Source organism: Camelus bactrianus, chromosome 4, assembly GCF_048773025.1.
Source record: "Camelus bactrianus isolate YW-2024 breed Bactrian camel chromosome 4, ASM4877302v1, whole genome shotgun sequence".
Taxonomy (NCBI): Eukaryota; Metazoa; Chordata; class Mammalia; order Artiodactyla; family Camelidae; genus Camelus; species Camelus bactrianus.
Genome location: NC_133542.1, coordinates 91,034,517 through 91,055,748, shown reverse-complemented (window position 1 = coordinate 91,055,748; position 21,232 = coordinate 91,034,517). Strand labels below are relative to the sequence as shown.

General features: G+C 47.7%; 2 protein-coding genes across 2 annotated transcripts; one reads left to right on the top strand and one right to left on the bottom strand.

Annotated features, from left to right (window-relative positions):
- The first annotated feature begins 512 nt into the window (after nucleotides 1-512).
- SPINK4 (serine peptidase inhibitor Kazal type 4) lies at nucleotides 513-7,240 on the top strand. Its single transcript, XM_045504665.2, has 4 exons — nucleotides 513-662; nucleotides 4,527-4,567; nucleotides 5,423-5,535; nucleotides 7,098-7,240. Exons 1-4 carry the CDS (start codon nucleotides 602-604, stop codon nucleotides 7,141-7,143), a joined length of 261 nt encoding a protein of 86 aa, XP_045360621.1. The 5' UTR covers nucleotides 513-601; the 3' UTR covers nucleotides 7,144-7,240.
- Nucleotides 7,241-9,550: 2,310 nt separating this feature from the next.
- BAG1 (BAG cochaperone 1) lies at nucleotides 9,551-21,174 on the bottom strand (the record flags this gene model as incomplete). Its single annotated transcript, XM_010967495.3, has 7 exons — nucleotides 9,551-11,800; nucleotides 12,322-12,384; nucleotides 13,211-13,318; nucleotides 15,848-15,961; nucleotides 17,637-17,719; nucleotides 19,019-19,147; nucleotides 20,505-21,174. Coding segments are annotated over 7 exons (1,257 nt in total), but the record flags the coding sequence as incomplete, so codon positions are not given.
- Between the last annotated feature and the right edge of the window lie 58 nt (nucleotides 21,175-21,232).

Genomic DNA, 21,232 nt, shown 5'->3' with positions numbered 1-21,232 from the left:
GTTTTCCCATCTGCTATCCTCACTCACATCTTCACAGCAGCGCTAGGAGGGAGACAAAGCCAGAATTATTATCCCCACTTTGTGATGGGTAAACTGAGGTCCAGTTAAGGAAAGTGGCTTTTCTGAGGTCACAGAGTTGGTGAGTGGCATCATTGGCAAACGAGCCCATGATTCCAGCCCCTTGTCTCTGCCTCTGACCACCTTCCAGTTGCTTTTTTCTCTAAATTGTATCCAGTTGCTTTTTGGTTTGTTTTCTTTTTGATCTCTCTGTCTCTCTCCGACTTAGTTTCTCTCTGCTTTTCTCTTTCTACTTCAATTTCCCTCTCCCTCTTGCTCCAGTCCTTGGACTGGAGTCAGCTTTGCAAGTTGTCCAGACCTTTCCTCACTTCCAAAATCTGCCAGCCACAGCCCAGCCCCAGGCCACCACAGGCTCTGCTGAGAGCAAGCCCTTTCTGGAAGCCAGAGTGCGGGTATTACCTCTGGGTGACACTCCCCGCCTCTCCATCTGGCCCCAGATAAGATAAGGGTGGGCATCGGCACTATAAACAGCTTCCCTGGCCCGGACCCCAGCCAGCTCAGGCCACTGCAGTCCAGGATCAGCATGGCTGTCCGCCTGTGGGTAGTTACCCTGGCCTTGGCTGCCCTTTTCATTGTGGACAGGGGTGAGTGGGTAAAGCCTGGATTCTCTGTGGTTTGGTGTTGGTAGGTGAGCTTGGGGTGGGGGCAAGAGGCAGGGGTCTGGAACACCCTGGGAGGCCTTGGTTTTCTGCATGTACCTTCTTTCTGCATCCTGGGCTAGGAGAAAAGACACCTGTTCAATGCTTGAGTTCAAATGCTAACTCTGGCCTAGAATTACAAAAGTCCCCTCCCCTCTGGGGGTCTCCAGCTATAAAGTAGGAGGAGGTTGTTCTAGTTCAAAGCTACAGTGGGCAACTACTGGGCTAGAGATCGGGGAGGCAGAAAGGAGCAGGCCTGTCTGCAGGAAGATAGGCAAGTCTGCTGGATGCAGGGTGGTGGGTGCCGGAGGAAGCCTGGTCTGGGTCCTCTGAGCTCCCATCTGCTCTGTCAGGCTGTGGTTGTGGGCCTGAGGGTAGCCATGTGAACACATGGGAGCCCTCACCCTGGGCTGGACACATGCTGCTGGAGTGGGGCCTCCTCAGGGCCTGGGGCATTTCTGCAATCTCGCACCTGCTGTGCATCAGGCATTGTTATGAGCCCTTAAAACGCAACAGTGATCAAAACAGAAAAAGAACTGCCCTGATGGATCTTAAATCCAATGGGGTAGGAAGGAGAGGAATTGACAATAAACAAAATAGGTGCAATGTATGTTAAACAGTATGTTAGAAGGTGTTGAAGGCTAAGGAAAAATATTGGGCAGGGTGATGGGGATTGGGAGGGTTGCAAAGTTAAATCAGGGGAGTTCTATCAGAGGTGGTTCAAGCAAAGCTTGAAGGAGGCAGGGGAGTAAGCCATGTGGGTGTCTGGGAGAAGAGGGTTTCAGGCAGAGGGAATAGGCAGTACACAGGCCCTGAGTTAGGAGCACGTCTGGGGTGTTTGAGGTACAGCAAGGAAGCCAGTGGGGCTGAAAGTGAGTCAGGGTTGGGGTGCCAAGTGATAAGAGAAGATATGATACAGGCAACTGGGAACTATAATGGGTCAGGCCTTGAAGACTGACATGAGAACTTAGCTTTTCCTCTAGTGAAATGGGAGGCACTGTAGGTTTGTGAACAGAGTTATGTGTTAAAAAGGATTGCTCTGGTTGCTGTGTTGAGAATAGACCTTGGACCAAGGCCAAGGGCAACCTTGCGGGTAAATGTAATTTTCCCCCACGTCATCCAGGAAGGAACTCTGACACCACAGGGTTCTGAACTCCTCCTTCCCCCCACGCACTTTAGTGGTCAAATCCTGAACACTCACTCTTGGTAGGGCACTGCTACATGGGGGCAGGGACAAAGCAGCCCCAAGGCACGCAGGTCCGTAGGGAGGCAGGAGTGACCCAGTGAGTGGGATAGCACATGGTGGTGGAAGAGAAGCTTCTATGGTCTGAATGTTTGTGGCCCCCAAAATTCATGTGTTGGAATCCCAAATCCCAAGGTGTTGGTATTGGGAAGTGGAAATTTTGGGAGGTGATTAGCCCATAAGGTCAGAGCCCTCGTGAATGGGACTAGTGCCCTTATAAAAGAGGCCCCAGAGTGCTCCCCCGCCCCTCCCACCTGGCAAGCACACAGTGAGCAGGCAACAGCTACAAACCAAGAAGGGGGTTCTTTCCAGACACCAAATTTGCCAACGCCATGATCTTGGACTTCCAGTCTCCAGAACCATGAGAAACAAATATTTGTTGATTACAAGCCACCCAGTTTATGCTAATTCAGTTATAGCAGCTGGACTGAAATGGAAGCCCAAGTCCAGGCCTGCTCAGGAAACCCTGAGAACATTAGGGAAGGCTTTGTGGGAGTCTGTGTGTAAGCCTGGCTTTCAAGAGGGTATGAGTTAATAGGAGAAGGGGAGTAAGGACATTTCAGGCAGAGGGACCAGCACAGGTCAACACAGAGCCTGTTCTGGAAGAGTGAACAGAGAGGAATAGTTGGGGTGTGGGGGCATGGAGAGGTGTCCTAGGAAGAGCCCAGGGGGAAGTTTGGGATCAGCTCATGAGGGACCCTAAATATAAGATGAAGGGGCTTAGTGTTCATGACAGGGAGCCATGGAAGGGCTTTACATTTTTTAATGCTTTCGTCCGTCCCCCACCCCCAACAGTTACATCCCACAAAATGCGCAAATCTTATCATTCAATGAATCTTACTCAATGAGTTTTGACGACCTGTGTAACCCAGACCCCTATCAAGATACAGAACATTTCCATCACTCCAGAAATTTCCCTCATGCTGGTCAGTCCCTGCCCCCACCCCACCCCCAGAGGCAACCACAGCTCTGACTTCTTCCTGCCATAGATTACTTTTCACGCTCTAGAATGTCACATAGATGAAACACGGTATGCATTCTTTTGTGTCTGAATTCTTTGGTTCAGTGTGGTTTTGAGATTCAGCCATGTTGCTGCATGTTTGCTCATTTTTATTGCTGAGTTGTATCCTGTTGTACATGTGTATCACTGTATACCCATTCGCCTGTTGAAGGACATTTGGGTAATTTCCAGTTTGGGTAATTGTGACATGGGACGGTTTTGAGCAGGGTGGTGACAAAGCTAGATTTGCAAGTTGACGCTTAAACAGGACACTAGAAGTCAATCCTTGTTCTCTTCTCCCCTCTACCTTGGCAATCTCTTGTAATAACATCTCCAGGAGAAGCTAAAACCACAGAGCCTTGCACACCTTCGGGGGTGGAGAACTCTCCACTTCTGGAGACAGCCTCCTTCATTAAGGTGTAGCTCCCACTGAGAGAAAACTCTGGAGCCCACACCTACCTCTTTGTAGCCTCCTTGTGCAGATGGGCTCTGCCCTGTGAGGTGGAGAAGAGCTCATCTCTCCTTTGGCCCCAGAACAGCCCTTGAGAGACTTCAGGGAGCAGCCTGCCCTTCTCCAATTTACACAGACACCTTTCCTGACACCTGTGGCTCCCGTTCCCTCATCCACCCATCATGCTCACCATTCCCATCACACTTTGCTCATGTTCTATAGGCAGTTCATCCAGACCTCGAGAGGCCATGGGGCACAACTGTGTGTGGGATGAGCAGGCTGTGGAGTGAATGTGTGCAAATCCCAGCTCTGCTGGTGTGCTGCTTTACATCTGAGCTTCTTTCATAGGTCGGTCACCTTACCTGGGAAACAGACTCTGGGATCTGTAAGCAGTTTACCAGGGAGTGCTCATGGGGCAACACCTGTGAGGGGTGAGGGGAACTGTGATGCAGTGGAGCGGGGGTGGCCCTTGAGCATTGTTCTGAAGAGCAACAAGGAGTTCAGATCGTTGTACCCACATTAACCTGACATCGGATATGGGCTGTTCCCAGGTAGGGAATGTGACCTTGGGCAAAGCAGCCCTGTTTTCTGAGGGCAATTCCTAGGAAGGGACGCGATGTGAGCAGCTAATACTCCTGACAGCTGAGGAAATGAGTGCCTCAGTCCTGCAGGTGGGATCTGGGGAGTGGACCACTCATCCACTACTGCCTCCTCTCCTCCCTGTTACATAGGGTCAGGGAGACGTGACGAGTAGTCAAGATCATGTGTTGTCAATGCCTGGGATACACAGTAGCCTTATTACTATATTATTATCATGATGATGATGATGATGATGATGATGATGATGATGATGATGATGATGATGATGATGATGATGGAACATAACAATCCCAGTGGGATCTGATTAATATGGAACAGCCTGGATTTTCATCTCCCAAACTCGAGGCTTTCTGTCTCGGTTCTTGTAATACAAGGTCGCTTGAGTGCACTGCTTTCCCTTGAGAAATCCCAGACTGGGTAGTGGCTGGGGCAAGTCCCTGAAGAAGCAGTCCTCAGAACCCCTGGACCCAGAGCCTAGAGCCGAAATCATCTAATACTTTCTTCTTTGCCTTTCAGAAGGACCAGTGTCGGCAGAAAAGCCCGTTTTCTCAAGACTGGTAAGGGGGCTATTGCAATTCTAGCCCCAAGGCTGCTGTTCGGCCTTCCCCGCTACAGAGGGGACCCCCTCATCTGTGGTGTGAAACCAGGGTTTTTCTTCTTTACATTCCTGCTCATATATCATCGGTGCTTCCACAGCAGCCAGGGTAGCCTCCCGAGCCTGCATGCTCCCCAGGTTAGCCCTTCCAGGCAGGCCCAGCCCCTTCGCCAAAGTTTGCACCACTAATCAATGCAGAACTCAGGTCTCTGGGGCCTGGGACCATCACTGCTGCATGGCTCCGCCTCCCTCTCCTAGGCCCTACCCCAGGCCCTGATCGCAGTCCTGGCCCACTTCTTTCCCTGACCACAGGGCTGCCTGAAACCCTTTCATACTGAGCCTCAATGAAGTCCTGTTTCTCCAGCCTTCTCACACCAGGGGCCTGGTAGGTCATGCGGGCCAGGGTGAGTTCTGCAGCCCCCAGAGAGGAGGGGCCTCCCGGGAATGATGGGTGGTTCTGTCTCCCTGGGTCCTCAATAGGACCAGCGGCAGAGCTTCTAGCTGGACCCTGGAAGGAGCGTATGAGCCCACAGACACAGGCACACACCTAGAGGCCCGCATACTCGGGCTCAGCAGATATGGTACACACTTATGTACACACCCACGGCCACAGCCACACACACGGTCATGCACACACACACAAACATGCCAAGGAGCCTTGGTTGGTTTCATGCTCTTTGGACCCACACTGGGGCCTTCTTGAATCTGGCTCCTCCCTGGAGCCCCCCCGGCTCTAAGCAGAACCCCTAGATCCCTCTTCTCTGCCTCGGAATCCCTGAGTGCCCTCCCTCCGTCCCTCTCTTCCTCTCTTCCACAGCCACTCTGTGAGCACATGGCAGAGCCTCCTAAATGTCCCCTGACATACAACCCGGTCTGCGGCACTGACGGGGTCACGTATGACAATGAATGCAAGCTCTGCTTGCTCCGGATGTAAGTCCACCCCCACCTTCCCCTCGGCCTGCTTGGGTGGGCTCCATCTATGGTGCACACGAGTCTGAAAGGAGCAAGACTTGACCGCCTCTTCTTTCCTTCACACTTGGGCTGGGAAGAGAGCTCCAACGTTTCCCCATAACAGAATGAGCACAAGTATAATTCAAAAGAAGGCATACGATTCCAAAAAAAGAAAGCCCACTGGTGGGTGGCTGGGGGTTGGGGCAGAAACCCTGGGTTCTTTTCCTTGCTCTGCCCCCGACTGACTAGGTAATTTGTTCATTTATTCCTCCAGCCAGCAATTATTTTTTGAACACCAACTATGTGCTGGGCACTGGGGATACAATAGGGCAGAATAAGCTAGGCAGCATTACTGGCCTCCTGGGGCAAACCGTCAGCCTACGGGGAAGCCAAGCTGAAGGTCAGCCAACTGCAGCACAGATGCCAAAGGCTCAGGTCAGGGAGCACAGGGCACCGTGGGTGCCAGGCAAAGGGCAAGGGCAGGGAAGGCTTCCCAGGAGGTGACACCTCAGCTCAGCCCTGAGGAATAAGTAGAAATTAGCTTGGCAGAGGGGAGTGTATAGCTCAGCGGTGAGGTACATGCTTAGTATGCATGAGGTCCTGGGTTCAATCCCTGATATCTCCATTAAAAACGCATGTGCGCACGCATGCACGCACACTCACACACACACACACACACACACAAGCAAAAACCATAAAGAAAAGAAATTAGCTAGGGAAAAGGGAAGGTAATTCCAAGAGAAATAAGTTTGGAAAGATAGAGAAAGTGAAAATTTTTATATTTGAGGAAATGTAAGAAATTGGATATGCTAGAGCATTAAGTTTAAAGGATAAAGGGGGGAAGTAAGAGATGAGTCTAGAGTGAGCAGGGCCAGGACATGACCCTGGTACCTCAGCTCTTCTATTTGGTTTCATTTCTTCCTTAATAAGACCTTGAGCTCACCAGAGCCAAGTAAGATCATGGAAGAGAAGAAAGTCTTTGGAAGCTGCAACACTCTCGACAGAGAGGCAGGAGAGCAGCAAGACACTGCCCTAATGTAGAAAAAGATCATGATTGGGCGTAGAATTGACAGGCTGTGAGACTGGATGTGGCCGGGGCAGGGCAGGGAGGAAGCAAGAGCAACATGCTGGTTTCTAACTTGTAGGCTTGAGTGGCTGGTGGTGCCATAAGGGGAGAGGAGCAGGGGTGTGTAGCAGGGCTGTGGGGCAATGATGTTTGTGGATGGTCGAGCCTCCAGGACATCCCAGAGGGAGGGAAAAAGTAGAGTTCAAGACAGAGGTCCAGGCCAGAGACAGATTTGCAGCCATCAGCCCATAGAGGTGGTTGAAAGCCCATGAAGCTGAAACCTCCCTGGGGGAGGGTGTACAGAGGGAAAAGCTATTGAAGGATGTGCCAGGGACCCCTGGGGCCTGCCCTGCACTGTACACTGGGTGGGTGGGCAGAAGTCAGCAGGGCATCTGAATGGACTGGGCTGGGGTTCCTGGAGGGTATGTGACAGTTCCTGAGGAGGTGGCCTCGTCTTTGTCTGCTGTGATCCTAGAAACACCAAACAGGACATCCAGATCGTGAAGGATGGCCAGTGCTGACCACACAGGAGCTCCTTAAGCCATGAAGCTTCAGGCTGGAGAATGGTGGTGGGCGTGGAGATGATATGACATGAAATAAAAGATCCAGCCCAACCCCGCCAAGTGGGTCAGTGTCTTTGGGGACCCAGGGGAGGTGGCTGGGGTGGGAGGGGAGGGAGAGTTTTGCCCTGTCCTCCTTACTCTGAATCTGATGTACTCTCCATCTCTGCATCTCAACCCTGCCACACATTCCCCTAGAGGTCCCACACATCTTCTGCCTTCTTGAAGGGGTCAGGGCTCTGAAAGGCCAGCCCCTGTCCCCAGGACTCTGCCCAGCACTCCTGTCTCACCCTCCTGGCTGATACTCAGGCAGTGTACGTGGTGCACATGAACTGCTTATTAAAATATTGAACTAGGACCGTAACTGTTGAAAACAGGTGCTCTCCCAAGCCCTTGAGTGTCCCCCTGCATCCTGGCTACCCACAGCAGGATAACTTCCAGACCCTGCTCTGCTCTTTTGGTCAATATCCACTCCGACCGCTTGTTAAATATGTCGATATTAGACATAACCTCAGGCACACACAGCATACATGCACTCACACAGTGGCCGACAGGAACACACAGCATCCAGAAATCCTACCATAGACAGAGATCTCAGCCCGTGTCAAATACCCGCTCTCTTGGCCAAATTTTATAGGAGGAGCCTCTTGATAGTGGTGATGAGGGGAAAGAGTGTGGAGAGGGGCCTGGCCAGGTAGTAGCAGTTTCACATGGACTCAGATTGCTGCTCTAGGGAAGGCAGATAGAGCAGGAAATGCTCTGTGGGAAAACACACACTGGGAAGGAAGTGGAGTCAGGGAAGATAGGAACCAACATTCCCTGGACCAGTGAAACGGGAACTTGGGCAGGAATTGTTGCTGATAGATCTGCAGGTGGCAGAGACCGAGAGGTCGTCCACAGACCCTTCTACTGCTATTGATAACAGAAACTTGTTTCAGGATGTAGGATTAAGTTTGGCTGTGAGAGACTGAAAAGCCAAAATAACAGTGGCTTAAACAGATAGAAGTTAATTTCTCTCACACACAGACCTATGTAGTATACTAACTTCATGCTCCTTTTATATTGTTACTCTGTCATCCTCATCATTTTCCACCTCAGTGTCCAAGATAGTTGCTCCAACTCCAGCCATCATGTCTATATCCAACCCACAGAAAGTGGCTAAGAAGGGCACTCTACTGCCTCTGAAGATACTTCCCATAAGATGTATGCACTCTGTTTACATCCCATTGGCTAAAATATAGTCTCTTGGCCATGCTACATTTGTAAAAGGAGACTGGGAAATAATTTTTACCTGGTTGGTTATGTGCCAAGCTGAAAATTAGGAGTTCACTTAGTGTAGAAAGAGAGTGGATATTGGTGACATCTAAGTCTCTGCCCCAAGTGGGAAGTCCCTTTTACACCCAAGTGGCAGAGCTCAGCCAAGCTTCTCCTCAGCGACCCAATACTCCTACAATGAGGAATCACAAAGGTTCAGTCTGAACAATGTGCCAGACACCACACAAAAATACCCAGTTCCCCACTTTAGAGATGTGGAAACTGGCCACTGTCTCTTGGAACCACCCTGAAACCTAAGTGTGGGCCCCGAAAGGCCTATTTATTCTATGTGACCCTGCCGCCCTGGACATTGCTGACCGAAAGATTCGTCTCCAGATTTTCTAAACTGGAAACAAGGAAACGGAGGCAGTTCCTCTCTGGTAGCGAAGCCTTAAGATGTGCCAAGTGGGGACAGCGGTCAGTCATGTTTCTCACTTTGTGGAAGAGGCAGGACTGACTGAATGATGCTGGCATGCAGAGAGATATGGGGAGTGATTCCAGGCAGCATTTGTGTTCCTGAATCCCAGCTGCCCTTGAACTTTGCAAAGTTACATGAGATAACTTGACATCCTATCAATACATTTTCTATTTTGACAATCTCTTTGGAATAAGTTCTTGGTATTTTCAACTGAGAGTCCTGACTACCAGATGATGAATGGCTTCCCAGAGAGGGTAATCTTTAAGCTGTGCCTTGAGGGACAAGTAGAGATAATTCACTGAACAGACAGTGAGTGGGAGAATTCTTCCAGCTCTGCGAGGCTAAAGGATGTTTGTGGGATCAGAGCCGCGTTTGTTCCCCTGCGACAGGACGGATCATGTCCTGGGGAAGTGGGCAACTAAGGAGTGCTCTTTCCCTGTTTCCAGGCAGTGATGCCCTGTGGATGTGCATGTTACCACTCTGCTCATCTGCTGGGCAGCCCGGGCCTCAGGGAGCTTTTCTCCACCCTTAAATAAGACAATGGCTACTGATGTTATAAATTCCAGTGCCGACAGAGCTTCAGTGGTTGAGTGCAGCTGTGGAAATTTCACTATTGACGTGTGCAGTCAACATTCATTCATTCTTCAAATATTTATTAAGCACCAACTATAAACCAGACAATGTGTTTGAAATACACAAAGCTCCTTAACCCAAGGAACTTACAGTCTAACATTAAAGGCAAATATTAATCAAATAATGCCACAAATAAATCATAGACCGTGGTAAATGTTCTTCATCTTAAAGAAAAGTTACAGCAAGCTATGAGAGGATATCACCTGGGGGCTTGATATGTTCTCAGACACTGGGTGAGGCTTCTCCGGGAGGAGACACTTAAGTTCTGAAGGATGAACAGCGGTTACCGAGGAAAGGGGTAGGGGCAGGGGGAAGGACGCTGAGGAGCTGTCCAAGCAGAGGAACAGCGTGTGCAAAGACCCCACAGCAGGAGAGGGCACAGAGCAACTGAGGACCTGAACCAGACTAGAGTGGCTGACAGCAGAGAGCAAACAGGAGGGTGGCCCCAGATGAGAAGGGAGGAGGGTAAGGACCTTGGCCTTTACCCCGAGAGAAATGGGAGCCGCTGAGGTTTTTAAGCAGGGGACTGACATGATAAGATGCGTACCTCATGATCACTCAGGCTGCTCTGTGCAGAATGGACTGGAGAGGGCCAGAGAGGAAGGGCGGAGACCATCATGAGAGATAAACAGAAGGAAAAGGAGGGAGGAGATGAGAGTGTGAGCAACCCCATGTTGGCTGGGAGGCAAAATGGTAGAGGTTTAGAATATGGGCTCTGAATTAAACTGCCCAGTTTGTGTCCTGGCTTTGTCACTAACTATGACCTTGAGCAAATTACCAAAGCTCATCTCTAAAACAGGGATAGGATCTGTCTACCTCCTAGACTGTGTGAGGACTAAATGACAAATACATCTAAAGAACTGAGAATGGTATCTGACACACAGGAACTTGCTGTGGCCCAAGGCCACCCAGCTACTACGCAGAAACAGATAAATACTGAACTGCTCTCACTAAAGTCAGGGTGGGCTGGTGGGGCCCACAGCCTGTCACTCGTCCACCCCTGCCACCAACCTGTCCTAGTCCCACCCCCGCAGCCCTAAATTCCTAGGACTTCACTGACTCCTTCTCTGCCAAATAAGGTTGGCCTCAGAGTGGCCTGCTGGGAATCTGTCTCCTGGGCACTGTCCAAAAAAAACGGCATTACAGCAGCTGACCCGTTTAAGAGTTCTAGCATGCAGGGCCACTTGTGACATTACTGAACAGAACTAGACTAGAACTTCAGAAGGCTTTTGCTTCTCTACACTTCAACTACCAAAAAGACAAAAAAAAAGTTGAAACACCCTTTCTGCTTGCTGATGTGTCTATAAACTGGTAGGTTTTTTTTATTTGTTTTTAAATAATAATGAAGGGAAAAAAGGACACAAAACAGAAACGGCCTCAGAAGGGCACGGTTAACAGAAATGCCTTTGAAGGAACTCCTGAGAAGTCTGTGGTTGCCCTCACCACCTTCCTGCTCTACCCACTCTGTCTCCCTTCTCTCCCCCTCCTAAGCCACGGTTCTGACCTGGTTTCAAGCAGAGACTTAGTCATCTCTGGGTTCTAACCTTCTAGACATTTGCTGGTCACAGCCTGTGGCTGGTCAGGGTCACTGGCAGGTGAGGACAGGGTCTATGAACCAACAACCCAGCCAGCTGATCCAGAATTAGGTCACAAGAGATACTTGGAGAGAGAGATTCTTGGACTGCCTGCCTGCCGAAACACCTGTTCCGAGCCATTCCCAACATTCCTAACCAGATGAAGGCTCCTGGTGATTCTGGTTTGAAAGAGAGGACTATGCGATCATAAGGACAAAAAGGCCTCACGTATCCGACTGAAGACCAGAGCGGCCTATACGCCCAGAACTACCCCAGGACAAACGAGAGCTCTCACCAGCCCAAAGAAAGCACTTACGGTCAAAAGAGCTGGGAAGACTCGGGCAGGTGAGGCCCTCTCCAGACAAGACGGGCTGTGGGCAGCACAGACACTCAGAGACGGAGTGTGAAACTGACAGGAGTGCTAAAGATCGCGTAGACAATACTTGTTCATTGAGAGCGGGTGCAAGGGAAGGGAAACTGGCAGTTGGCCACTTGTCCCCAGTAGCCCTGGAGAAATCAGGTAACGTCTGTTCCAGAGAGGGCAGAGCTGGTGGAGCCATTCTTCAGGGTAGCATCTTTCTGCCTCACCTCAGTCGGCCAGGGCCAAGTTTGTGGACTGCAGTCGCTCCGTCTCCTGGCAGATGTTCTGCTCCACTGTGTCACACTCAGCTAGGAACGCCTGAAGGACAAGTGCAGGGGGCAGTGAGGGCCCACTGAAGGCAAGCCAACCCCTGCCCATTCTAGCCTCAAAACGCTCTTTGCCCAGTCATTCTGGGGAGCTCGTTATGGCTGAAACAGGCCGTGCAGGGATGGAGACGGCCTAGGTTCCAAAGCAAGGAGGGGAGGGAGACGGAAGCACAAGACCACGGTTTCTGATGATGCTCTAGGCCAACAATCCTCAAAGGGGGGTGAGGACAGGAAGTCCTGCCACTCCAACTGCATGATTTCAGGGGGCCCTGTCCACATGGAATTGTGTCACGTGTCAGTCCTATCTGCTCTCCAGCGATCTTTCTTCCCAATTGGTTTAAACCCAAATTTAATTACAGGACATAAAAGGAGCTCTTTGCTTATGTTCTGGGTTTATGCTGAGAAATCACCACCCAGAAAAGCCCACACCACACACAATTCTACTCTCCCCTACTTTGAACAGATACACACACCAACACATTACACTTTGTGATGTTCTTCCGCACAACTCACCTGAATCCTTTTCACCAAACCTTTCCTTTTCAGTCTACTGTCTTTGAAATTTTCTGGCAGAATCTATGGAAGAATAAGTTGACACATAAATAATCTTCAGTGAAAATGACATAAGAACACAGCACTAATACCGATAGTACATCAAACAGACCACAGGTCACCAATGTGAATGAGATGTGCATTTTCAGGAATCACTTCCCTGGGTCTGTATCCTACACGGCCCTTCCCATGGCTCTCATTCCTATAAAAGCGCCCTTTGTTCTCGATGTCTGGGCCACAGATCTGTAACATGGACTTTGTCCTTTCACTGTTTCCTGTGCATGGATACTATGTCCTAGCTAGACCATGAGCTCACTGTGGCAGGAAAGCACCTTCTGCTGCTGCTTTACAACCTCCCTCACCCTCCTCCTCGAATCCCAAGCAGAGTAGTTCACCTTCAAGGTCGAGTCATCAGGCTAGAAATATCACGACTGTGTCATCTGTTGGAGGGAATGTGGAGTCAGTGATTCCCAATAGCCTCACAAGAGCTGGGTCCGACTGAATTCTGTCTGTATAGGTAGGTAATGGGCTCAGCGGAGTATCAGACACATGAATTTCAGGAAAGTGGAGCCATGTGTTTCTCTGACCATGAGACCATGGACCATTTGGTCCCAGCTTCATGATGACTAGATGTTAGCATGCATAAATAAAAATGACAAAAACCTTATGTTGGTGGGACATGAAAAATTGGGAACCATCTAATCTTTCTGTGTGTTCACTGAAGACCTGGCAGTGTCTGGCACACAGCAGGTGCTCGGTATCCTCAGGCAGTAAGAGAGCAACACTGAAAGAGTAAAACTGACTGAAATATAGTCAAAGGAAACTAGTTCCCAGCTGAATATTTACTTACTAGTGTGTCAATCTCCTCTAAGATCTTCATAAACTGCTCGATTGTCACCTTTACTCTCCTATCCAGTTTGCAGAGAGCTTCAGCTTGCAAATCCTTGGCCAGAAAACCCTGTAAAGGAATGATGCATTATCTCAAGGGTTCCCTGAGGCTGATGGAAAACTCCAAGCCAAGGCACTGATGAAGCAGCCATTCCCTGAGTCCATGGTCCCCAACAGGCTGGTCCAGACCTCAGGCCCACAACTTCACCTCTTGGGAAAAACAGAAAAGCTGGCCCTGGGCCACCCCAAGCACTGTAATGGGCTGCAGGCCACTATGTCACGTGGCTACTGGGGCTACAAATGCCTCCGGAGGCCTGGCTCCGGTGAAGCCCCCGCCAGAGTATACCCGCACATAAAACGCAGACATTAAGAGCACAAGGTTTAGAGTCTGATAGGCTTGGGCTTCAATTCTGACTGCCCTGTACTGGCTTCTGATCTTGAGCAAGTTACTTAACCTACCTGTGCCTCAATATATTTATCAAAGCCAAGAGCTACAGATGCAGATTTGACAACATGTAATAAACATTAATCAGCAATTCCAACTGGAAGAAGTTATTCTACCAAAACAATTAGAAAAGATTTATGTCCAAAAATGATCAAAGTGTTAATGGTAAAATAACATTAGGTGATGAACAACAGAAAACTGGTTAGTAAACCATGATACAGTCATGTATGATGAAATATTATGCAAGTTTTAAAAAAGTATGATCATTTTTAATGATACAGGAAAATGTTTTTAAACCAATAAAAGAACAATTTTTAAAGTGCACCTAACAACACTATACCAATTTTTTTTCCTTAAAATGGAAAGATAGATTTCAGTTTTTAGTAATGGCTATCTTTGAGTTAGGGCCTTACGGGTGATGTTTATTTTCCATATTAAAAGCGCCCATATGTATATTTAAAAGTTACATACAATCAGTATGTATTACTTTTGAAATTAAAACACAAACATACATCCATTGTTATAAAATGAAGGGATCAAGGGTGTGGAGGGTGCAGGCCGCAGTCTAAACCCACAGCATGGTCTCTGCACCCCTGCATAAATTCACAGGCAAACGTGAACGGATAACAAGAGAAAATGGTGTTGAAACAGCAGGAATCAACAATTCTGCACAGGAAGCTTTGGGAGATGTTGTTTACTGTAGTCTGCCTGAATTCGGGACAAAATTGAACAGACGAGAGGACTTTGGTGCTTTGGAAAGTGTGAAAGCAGCTAGTGAACTCTATTCTTCTCCATCAGGGGAAGTAACTGAAATTAATGAAGCTCTAGCAGAAAACCCAGGACTTGTCAACAAATCTTGTTATGAAGATGGTTGACTGATCAAAATGACACCCAGGAACTCTTCAGAACTAGATGAACTAATGAGTGAAGAAGTATATGAGAAACATATAAAATCTATGGAGGAGTGAAAATGGAGCCCCTAAATAAACTAGTTTGAAACAACTTAATCTAGCATAGTTGTCTTAAATTAGAGGTGGATAGAAGAGTTTCAAAAAGCAACTTTTAGCAAAAACAAAAACAAAAACAAAAACAAAAACAAACCCAAAAACAAAAAAAACTTGCAACAATGTTTTAAGAAGAAAATACCCCTTAACTTCCCAATGACTTCAGATAAACACTACGCATCTTTTTCACAGCACCCTATGATTTTCAGGGTTAGGCGCTAGTTGTAATATTCAGAATTCCTGAAATTACGTGTGGTAAAACTAGTTACAGAAATTATGTAATTCAAGTATAACATTATCTTAAGCCTAACATAATATTGTAACTTGCTTACATCCATCCCTGGATTTGGGTCAAAATACTTAATGATCTTCCCATTGGAAATAACTGGCAGTAGAAAAATGTTTTTGTTAGTTGTACAGGGTCAGATGAAGAAAAATACTATCTTAATTTTGCAGTATACTGTGTTTGCTGGTGCATTTTTATACAGTGAAGCAACAGCCTTGCAGGGAAAGAAAGAGTTTAATAATAAAGTATTCAACTTCTTAATTAAAAAATACAATACAATACAATACAATACAATAAAAGGATCAAAAGTAAACATGGTTTGGGGCTGTTCCTAATCTTTATTTGGTTTCAGCACTCCACCTCTAATACCGTAAGGAATTGAGTAGGATGACACCACTCCCCCTTCCCAACCCTAAGATCACACTCAACTTAGACCTTCTATGAATCAACACAATGTTCTTTGCCTTGCTAAATACATTGTAACAGACTGGACTGAGGGAAGCTACCTACTCTATTTCAGACAATACACAATCCTAACATAGCAGGTGTTCTCCTAGGAGCACAAATGAATACTGACTGGGGTTTGGAAACACCAATGATGATAACACAAAGCACTTAGTATGTGTCAGGCTCAGACTATGTTATTTAATCCTCACAACAATCCTAAGAGGGAGGCGCCATCATTACTCCCTTTTTACAGATAAGGAACCTGAGACAAAGGCAAACTTGCCCAGGGTAATAGAAAGGGGAGAGCCAGGATCTGAACCCAGGGAGTCTAACAACAAAGTCTGCCCTTGTAACCACACATTTGTATCTCACAGAGTTCTCAGAGAAGGTAGAAAGTCTAAGTCCACAGACAGTTACCTGCTGGATTCCAGTAAGGTCTTTATTCAACTCTTCCAGTTGGTCAGCTATCTTCTCCACAGACTTCTCCAAATCTTTCAACTTCTTTAGTTCAGCTTCTTCCTCTGGACTGTTCTAAAATGTTAAAGAATAAAATGAAGTCAATAATCACCAAGAATGGAGGGGAGGATATAGCTCAAGTGGCAGAGTGGATGCTTAGCAGGCATGAGGTCCTGGGTTCAATCCCCAGGCCCTTCATTGAAAATAAAATAAATATATAAATAAGTAAATAAAAGAATCATAGCTCCTGTCAGGAAAAAAAATCCGACCACAAGTAGGCTAAAATACTCACCTAGAAAAAAATAGTCTTAACTCTGCTGCTTCTTGGAAAGCTAGCTGGAGGGTTATACACTAAAATTTTCTATCTAGAGACTCTAGACTAGAGAGAAAGTATTAGGTACACATTCTGGCGAGGGCCCTGATAGCTTGGTTCAGAGAATGAAGCCAATCCACGTGCCAGATTCAACCTTAGCTGGGGGCTGATCATCAACAGACTTCAGACTGAGGCCTGGAGGGTGAATAAATTACAGTGAACATCCATGAGGAGTCCAGAATGGTGAGACAGGTCGAATTCTACTCTTCCTTTGAGTGGAATTCCTGAGCACTGTCATTCAATATGACAATGGTGACAATGATGACCACTTTTATTGAGCCTGCCCTCTATGCCAGGCATCATCCTTAGCACTGTACCTGTTTAATTGCTTAATCCATACCAAAACCCAGTGAAGGAGGTACCCTTTTAGATGATGAAATTGAGGTTATTGTAAAGTAACCTAAAGTCACACAGCCCAAAAAGGTGGAGAGCTGAGACTTGAAGCAGACTTGGTTCCACACACCCCAGGACAGCTCTAACTGTGGGTCCTAAAGCTTCTTCAAACTCAACCTTTGGGTTCTCTTCATTGCCCATCACCATTCTCCCCAACCCTTGATCAAGAAATCTAGAATATTTCCCTTTCTCTCACCTGAGCAATTGGTGGCCAGCAGCTTCCTGCTTTTATACTATCCCAAATTGTTCACATTCTTCTTTGTGGCCAAATCCTGAATGCCAGTCTCCTGGCAGTTCCAAGTCTGGACTAGACTTTCTTTGCCTCCACTTTGCCTGTCTCTGCCCCCTCTCCACTCTGAATCAGCCGCCTCACTCGAAGTAAGGGAACTTCATATGACCAACAATTCCATTGTGTCACAATGCGGGACTGGCCATGGCCCTCTCTCATCCAGCCCAGGGTGTACTGTCCTCACCCCCTTTCCTCACTGACTGGCTCTTTTTCTCCCTCAGTTCTTTAGTCTGAACCTTCCTTTCCAGTCAAAAAAGGTTCACCCCTGTGGGAGATTTTAGGAGAAAGAATGGCTAAAGGAAGAGAGGTTCTGAAATTTGTAGAGTACTTATTTTTTAAATCTACAAGTTTCTTTTAACAAAACTCTCTTTTGTAATCCCCCTCCAAGTGAGTAAAGACTGCTTTAGGCACTTTTTTATCCAGACTGAGATTCCACCACCAACACAAAAGCCATGTTATTGAGGCAGCATAATTACTCCTAATTCCCAGAGTGAAAGCTCTAACCAACAGGAGCTGGATGGTCTGAGAAAACAAAACTGGTAACTGCACTAAACAAACAGAGACTCCATTTGTTTGGAGAGCGCTACTTCACCAGAGCCAAATCTGGGTCCCCAGTTCTGCCTTCCAAACAGAAACATGCATAACAGATCTTAGTCATTTGATTCTGAGGTACCCTAGTGGAAAAAGCAATTTACCTTTTTTCCAATTAACATGACCCGGCAACCATTTTGTATTCCAAGTGCTGACAGTGGTGTCTCCATTTCTTTCAGAGATTTTCCTGAAAAATAGAAGATATGCCACAGTATAACAATTGCATGGCAGTGAAAATAGATTTCTGCAGGAGTGCAGGAAATAGTGTGTCAACTAATGAGAAGAGGATAAATTGGTATAACCTTTTTAGAAGTTTTCTTGACCCAGTAACTTCATTTCAGATGTTTGCATAACAAATAACTGGACGTGTGTCTGCCCAGTAATCGTTATACAGAATAAGTATTATTCATAATAGTGAGAATTGAAAAGAGCCAAAAATTCAGGAATAGGGGACTGGTTAACTATATATCAGTACAATAGAAGACTTTGTAGGCATTAAAGCTCATTTTTTTAGGAAACTTCAATGTCTCAGTGTCACAATAAATGTTGATGGCCCAGTATTATTTTTAAAAAGTTATAAAAACTCTATAATCAATATGATCCTTGTTTTGTCAGCTTAAAAAAAAAAACCCACAAATAAGAACCCACACTTTGGGGTACCAAGATAAATAAAAAAAAGGCTGGGCAGAAATAGACTGAATTGTTATGAGGGGTTTTATCCAGAACATCCCCTTTTTTGTGCTTTTCTCTATTTTGAAACATGGACTTCTACTGCCTTTACAATTCTGAAATGAAATGTTTTGAAAAAGAAAAGACAAAGAGTTACACTATGAAATATAAACAGAAATGCTTCCCATCACTAAATTCTTTATGACTGGCATCAAATGGGATAAATTTGGCTCCAACAGATACCAAAATAATGGGTTCCCGTGGGAATGGGAAGACAGAGAACAGGATGGGAGTGGGTGTGTCCTGGCAGAAATCAGCATCCTCTGCTGGGCCTGTCACGTCTGGGCCCTGCTAAGTTGGTTTAGCACCTTCTCTGTGTCAGCACTATGGTGAGCATTGTACACACTAGTATCTCTGCCCTCGTGGAGTTTGTTTTTCTATCAGAGAAATCAGATGGTCAGTGACTATGAAAACAATTATTTAATAGTAATTTCAGTACAAGTTATGAAGTGGTAGGGAACTCTGTGTGAACATACAATGGGAAGAGGATCTAACTCAGCCAGGGAAGACTGCCCACGTGCTTCATGGTTAAGATTTCTGCCACCCTCATGTGACTTCAACTCTAATACCTGTCCAGATGTTTGCAAGTGCCTAGTACCTAGAAGGTCCTCAATAAATATTTGTTGAAAGAATAAATGAAATAACAAGCAAATAAGATTTGTCCAGTATGAAAACTGAGTTACCATTAGATAAGGTTAAGCAGTTTTAAATAGGCCCTTTAGCCATAAGAACTCAAAGCTGGAAGAGAAATGCCCACCCTTAAATATGAGTTTCTGAAAAGGCAGCGGGACCCCTGTGGCCTCTTCAACAACCTGGGCCAGGTCTTGGACAACTGGTTCACTACAGCCTTCTTGTGGGATAACATGAAGGTCATGCTTCTCATTGCCTGGGGAGAGAAAAGTGTTGGATGAAGAAAACTCAAACCAATATAGGCTGACACTTTATTTATCCAACCTTCAAGGCCCAGTTCATATGCCACCTACTACAAACAGCCTGTGCCCCAATCAGGCCAGCTTTCCTTTGGTGACCTGCTCAAGGACTTCTATTTCCTTTATTATGGTGACTAGCAATATTAGTGATATTAGCTAACGTTAAATAATATCACTTAACATGCATAAGGCGCTGACTAGGCTCATTTCATGCATTATCTTATTTAATCCTCAGAACAACCTCATGAAGTAGTTACTACCTATTATCCCCCATTTCACACATAAAGCGAACTGTGAGTTTGGTCCAGCCCATGAGACTCAACTCCAAAGTCAGAATTTGACCTCAGATCTATGTGATCCCAAAGTCCATGCTTTTCTTCAAAAGTCATCTGCCTCCTGGGGCCTGAATGTCCTCTACTCTGTGCTGTACTGAGCAAGGAACTATTTTTGTCTCCTTTGCTGTAATAGGCAAGGAACTGTTTTTCCCTCAGGCCTCTCCCACTGGGCACACCTGGGCACATACTTGGTTGGTGCCCAGTAAACAGACAAATGAGTGAAAGAACTCCAATAGCAGAAATTTTCTTTTTAGGGCAGGTGTGTCGATTCTTTTCCAGGTATGTTGACAGTAAGGAGATAACGTGTGTCCAGTGCATTATGCCAAGGCTTGAGCCTGCTCAATAGCCACATGAAGTCAGCAGGACAGGTGTTACCAACTCTACTTCACATAGAAGAAACAAGCTGCCTGGAAAGAAGACATCCCAAGGTCACTCAAAACTGCAGAATCTAGAATCCTAGATTTTGAGGCCCTGGAGTCTCCCCTAGTTGGTCCTGAGGAAACTTCACGGACACAGCTCTCTGGAGAACTGTCTTTGTTTAGATCTGTGTCAACTCTAACAGTAGGCAGACCCAAAGAGTGCCCTGAATGTATGCTTGGAACCACGGCTCATTCAAAAATCAGATAGGAGTTGAGACTCCTGCACACACGTCCAGACACAGCAATCATACACAACATGGTCAAACACAAGCCTGGCAAAAGACCCACAATAACTGCGCAGGCACACACTAACACATACAACCAAGAACACGACGTGAAGCACGGACACGTGGATCTACCAAATGGCTTGAGTCAAAATACACCAGCCACATGGAAAGGTGTGCTAAAAAGACCCGTACAAAAGCCGGCCTCACGGATACAAACAAGGTCCCATGCTTCTGGACGCCAGATAAACACAAGGATACACGCTTCGGGGCACGTGTCCAAACCCACAGACTTTCGTAGCCCGGCACGGAGCCCACCCGGCAGCCCCTGCTCACTGTGGGTGACGGTCACGCTGAGCCCTGCTGTCGCCATTTCCTCGCTCTGAGCCACCTCTTCGTTTCGGGCAACCTCTTCGCTTCGGGCCACCTCTTCGCTTCGGACCACCTCTTCGCTTCGGACCACCTCTTCGTTTCGGGTCACCTCTTCGCTTCGGACCACCTCTTCGCTTCGGACCACCTCTTCGTTTCGGGTCACCTCTTCGCTCCGGGCCACCTCTTCGCTCCGGGTCACCTCTTCGCTCCGGGTCACCTCTTCGCTCCGGGCCAAGCGAGGCCGCGCTTTCTTCTTCACCCGCGGCCTGCGAGCGCCGGCGGCGGCGCCCCTGGTGGGTCCAGCATGCCCGCCGGTCACACTCCGGACGGCTGATCGCTGCGAGGAAGGCGGACCGCGCTCGGCTGGAGGCACCGACTGGCGCGGCTCCCGGCCCGGCCGAGTGGCGCGCCGCCGAGGGCCCGGCCGCTCCCGGTCGCCCCGCGTTCTCCGCGCGCCGCCGCGCTCCGCCAGACCCGCGCTTGTTGCCCGCCCAGCGGTGGGAGCTGAGCACGGTGCCCTGCAACCCCGCCCGGCTACTTCCTCGCCCAACCCGGGCCTACCGGCCCCGCCCCTGGGAGCAGCCCCGCTGCAGCTGGGCTCTATTCCGCTAAAGCCGCCCCAGGCCCCACCCACTCACCCGAGGCCACGCCTACGATCGCCACCTAGGCCACGCCCCCTGCTAATCCTCCCT

Excerpts from the sequence above, each read along its gene's own strand:
- SPINK4 (XM_045504665.2), top strand. The coding sequence starts at position 602 with ATGGCTGTCCGCCTGTGGGTAGTTACCCTGGCCTTGGCTGCCCTTTTC. Across the intron at positions 663-4,526 it reads CCTTTTCATTGTGGACAGGG|AAGGACCAGTGTCGGCAGAA; the intron begins GTGAGTGGGTAA and ends TTTGCCTTTCAG. Across the intron at positions 5,536-7,097 it reads AAGCTCTGCTTGCTCCGGAT|AAACACCAAACAGGACATCC; the intron begins GTAAGTCCACCC and ends CTGTGATCCTAG.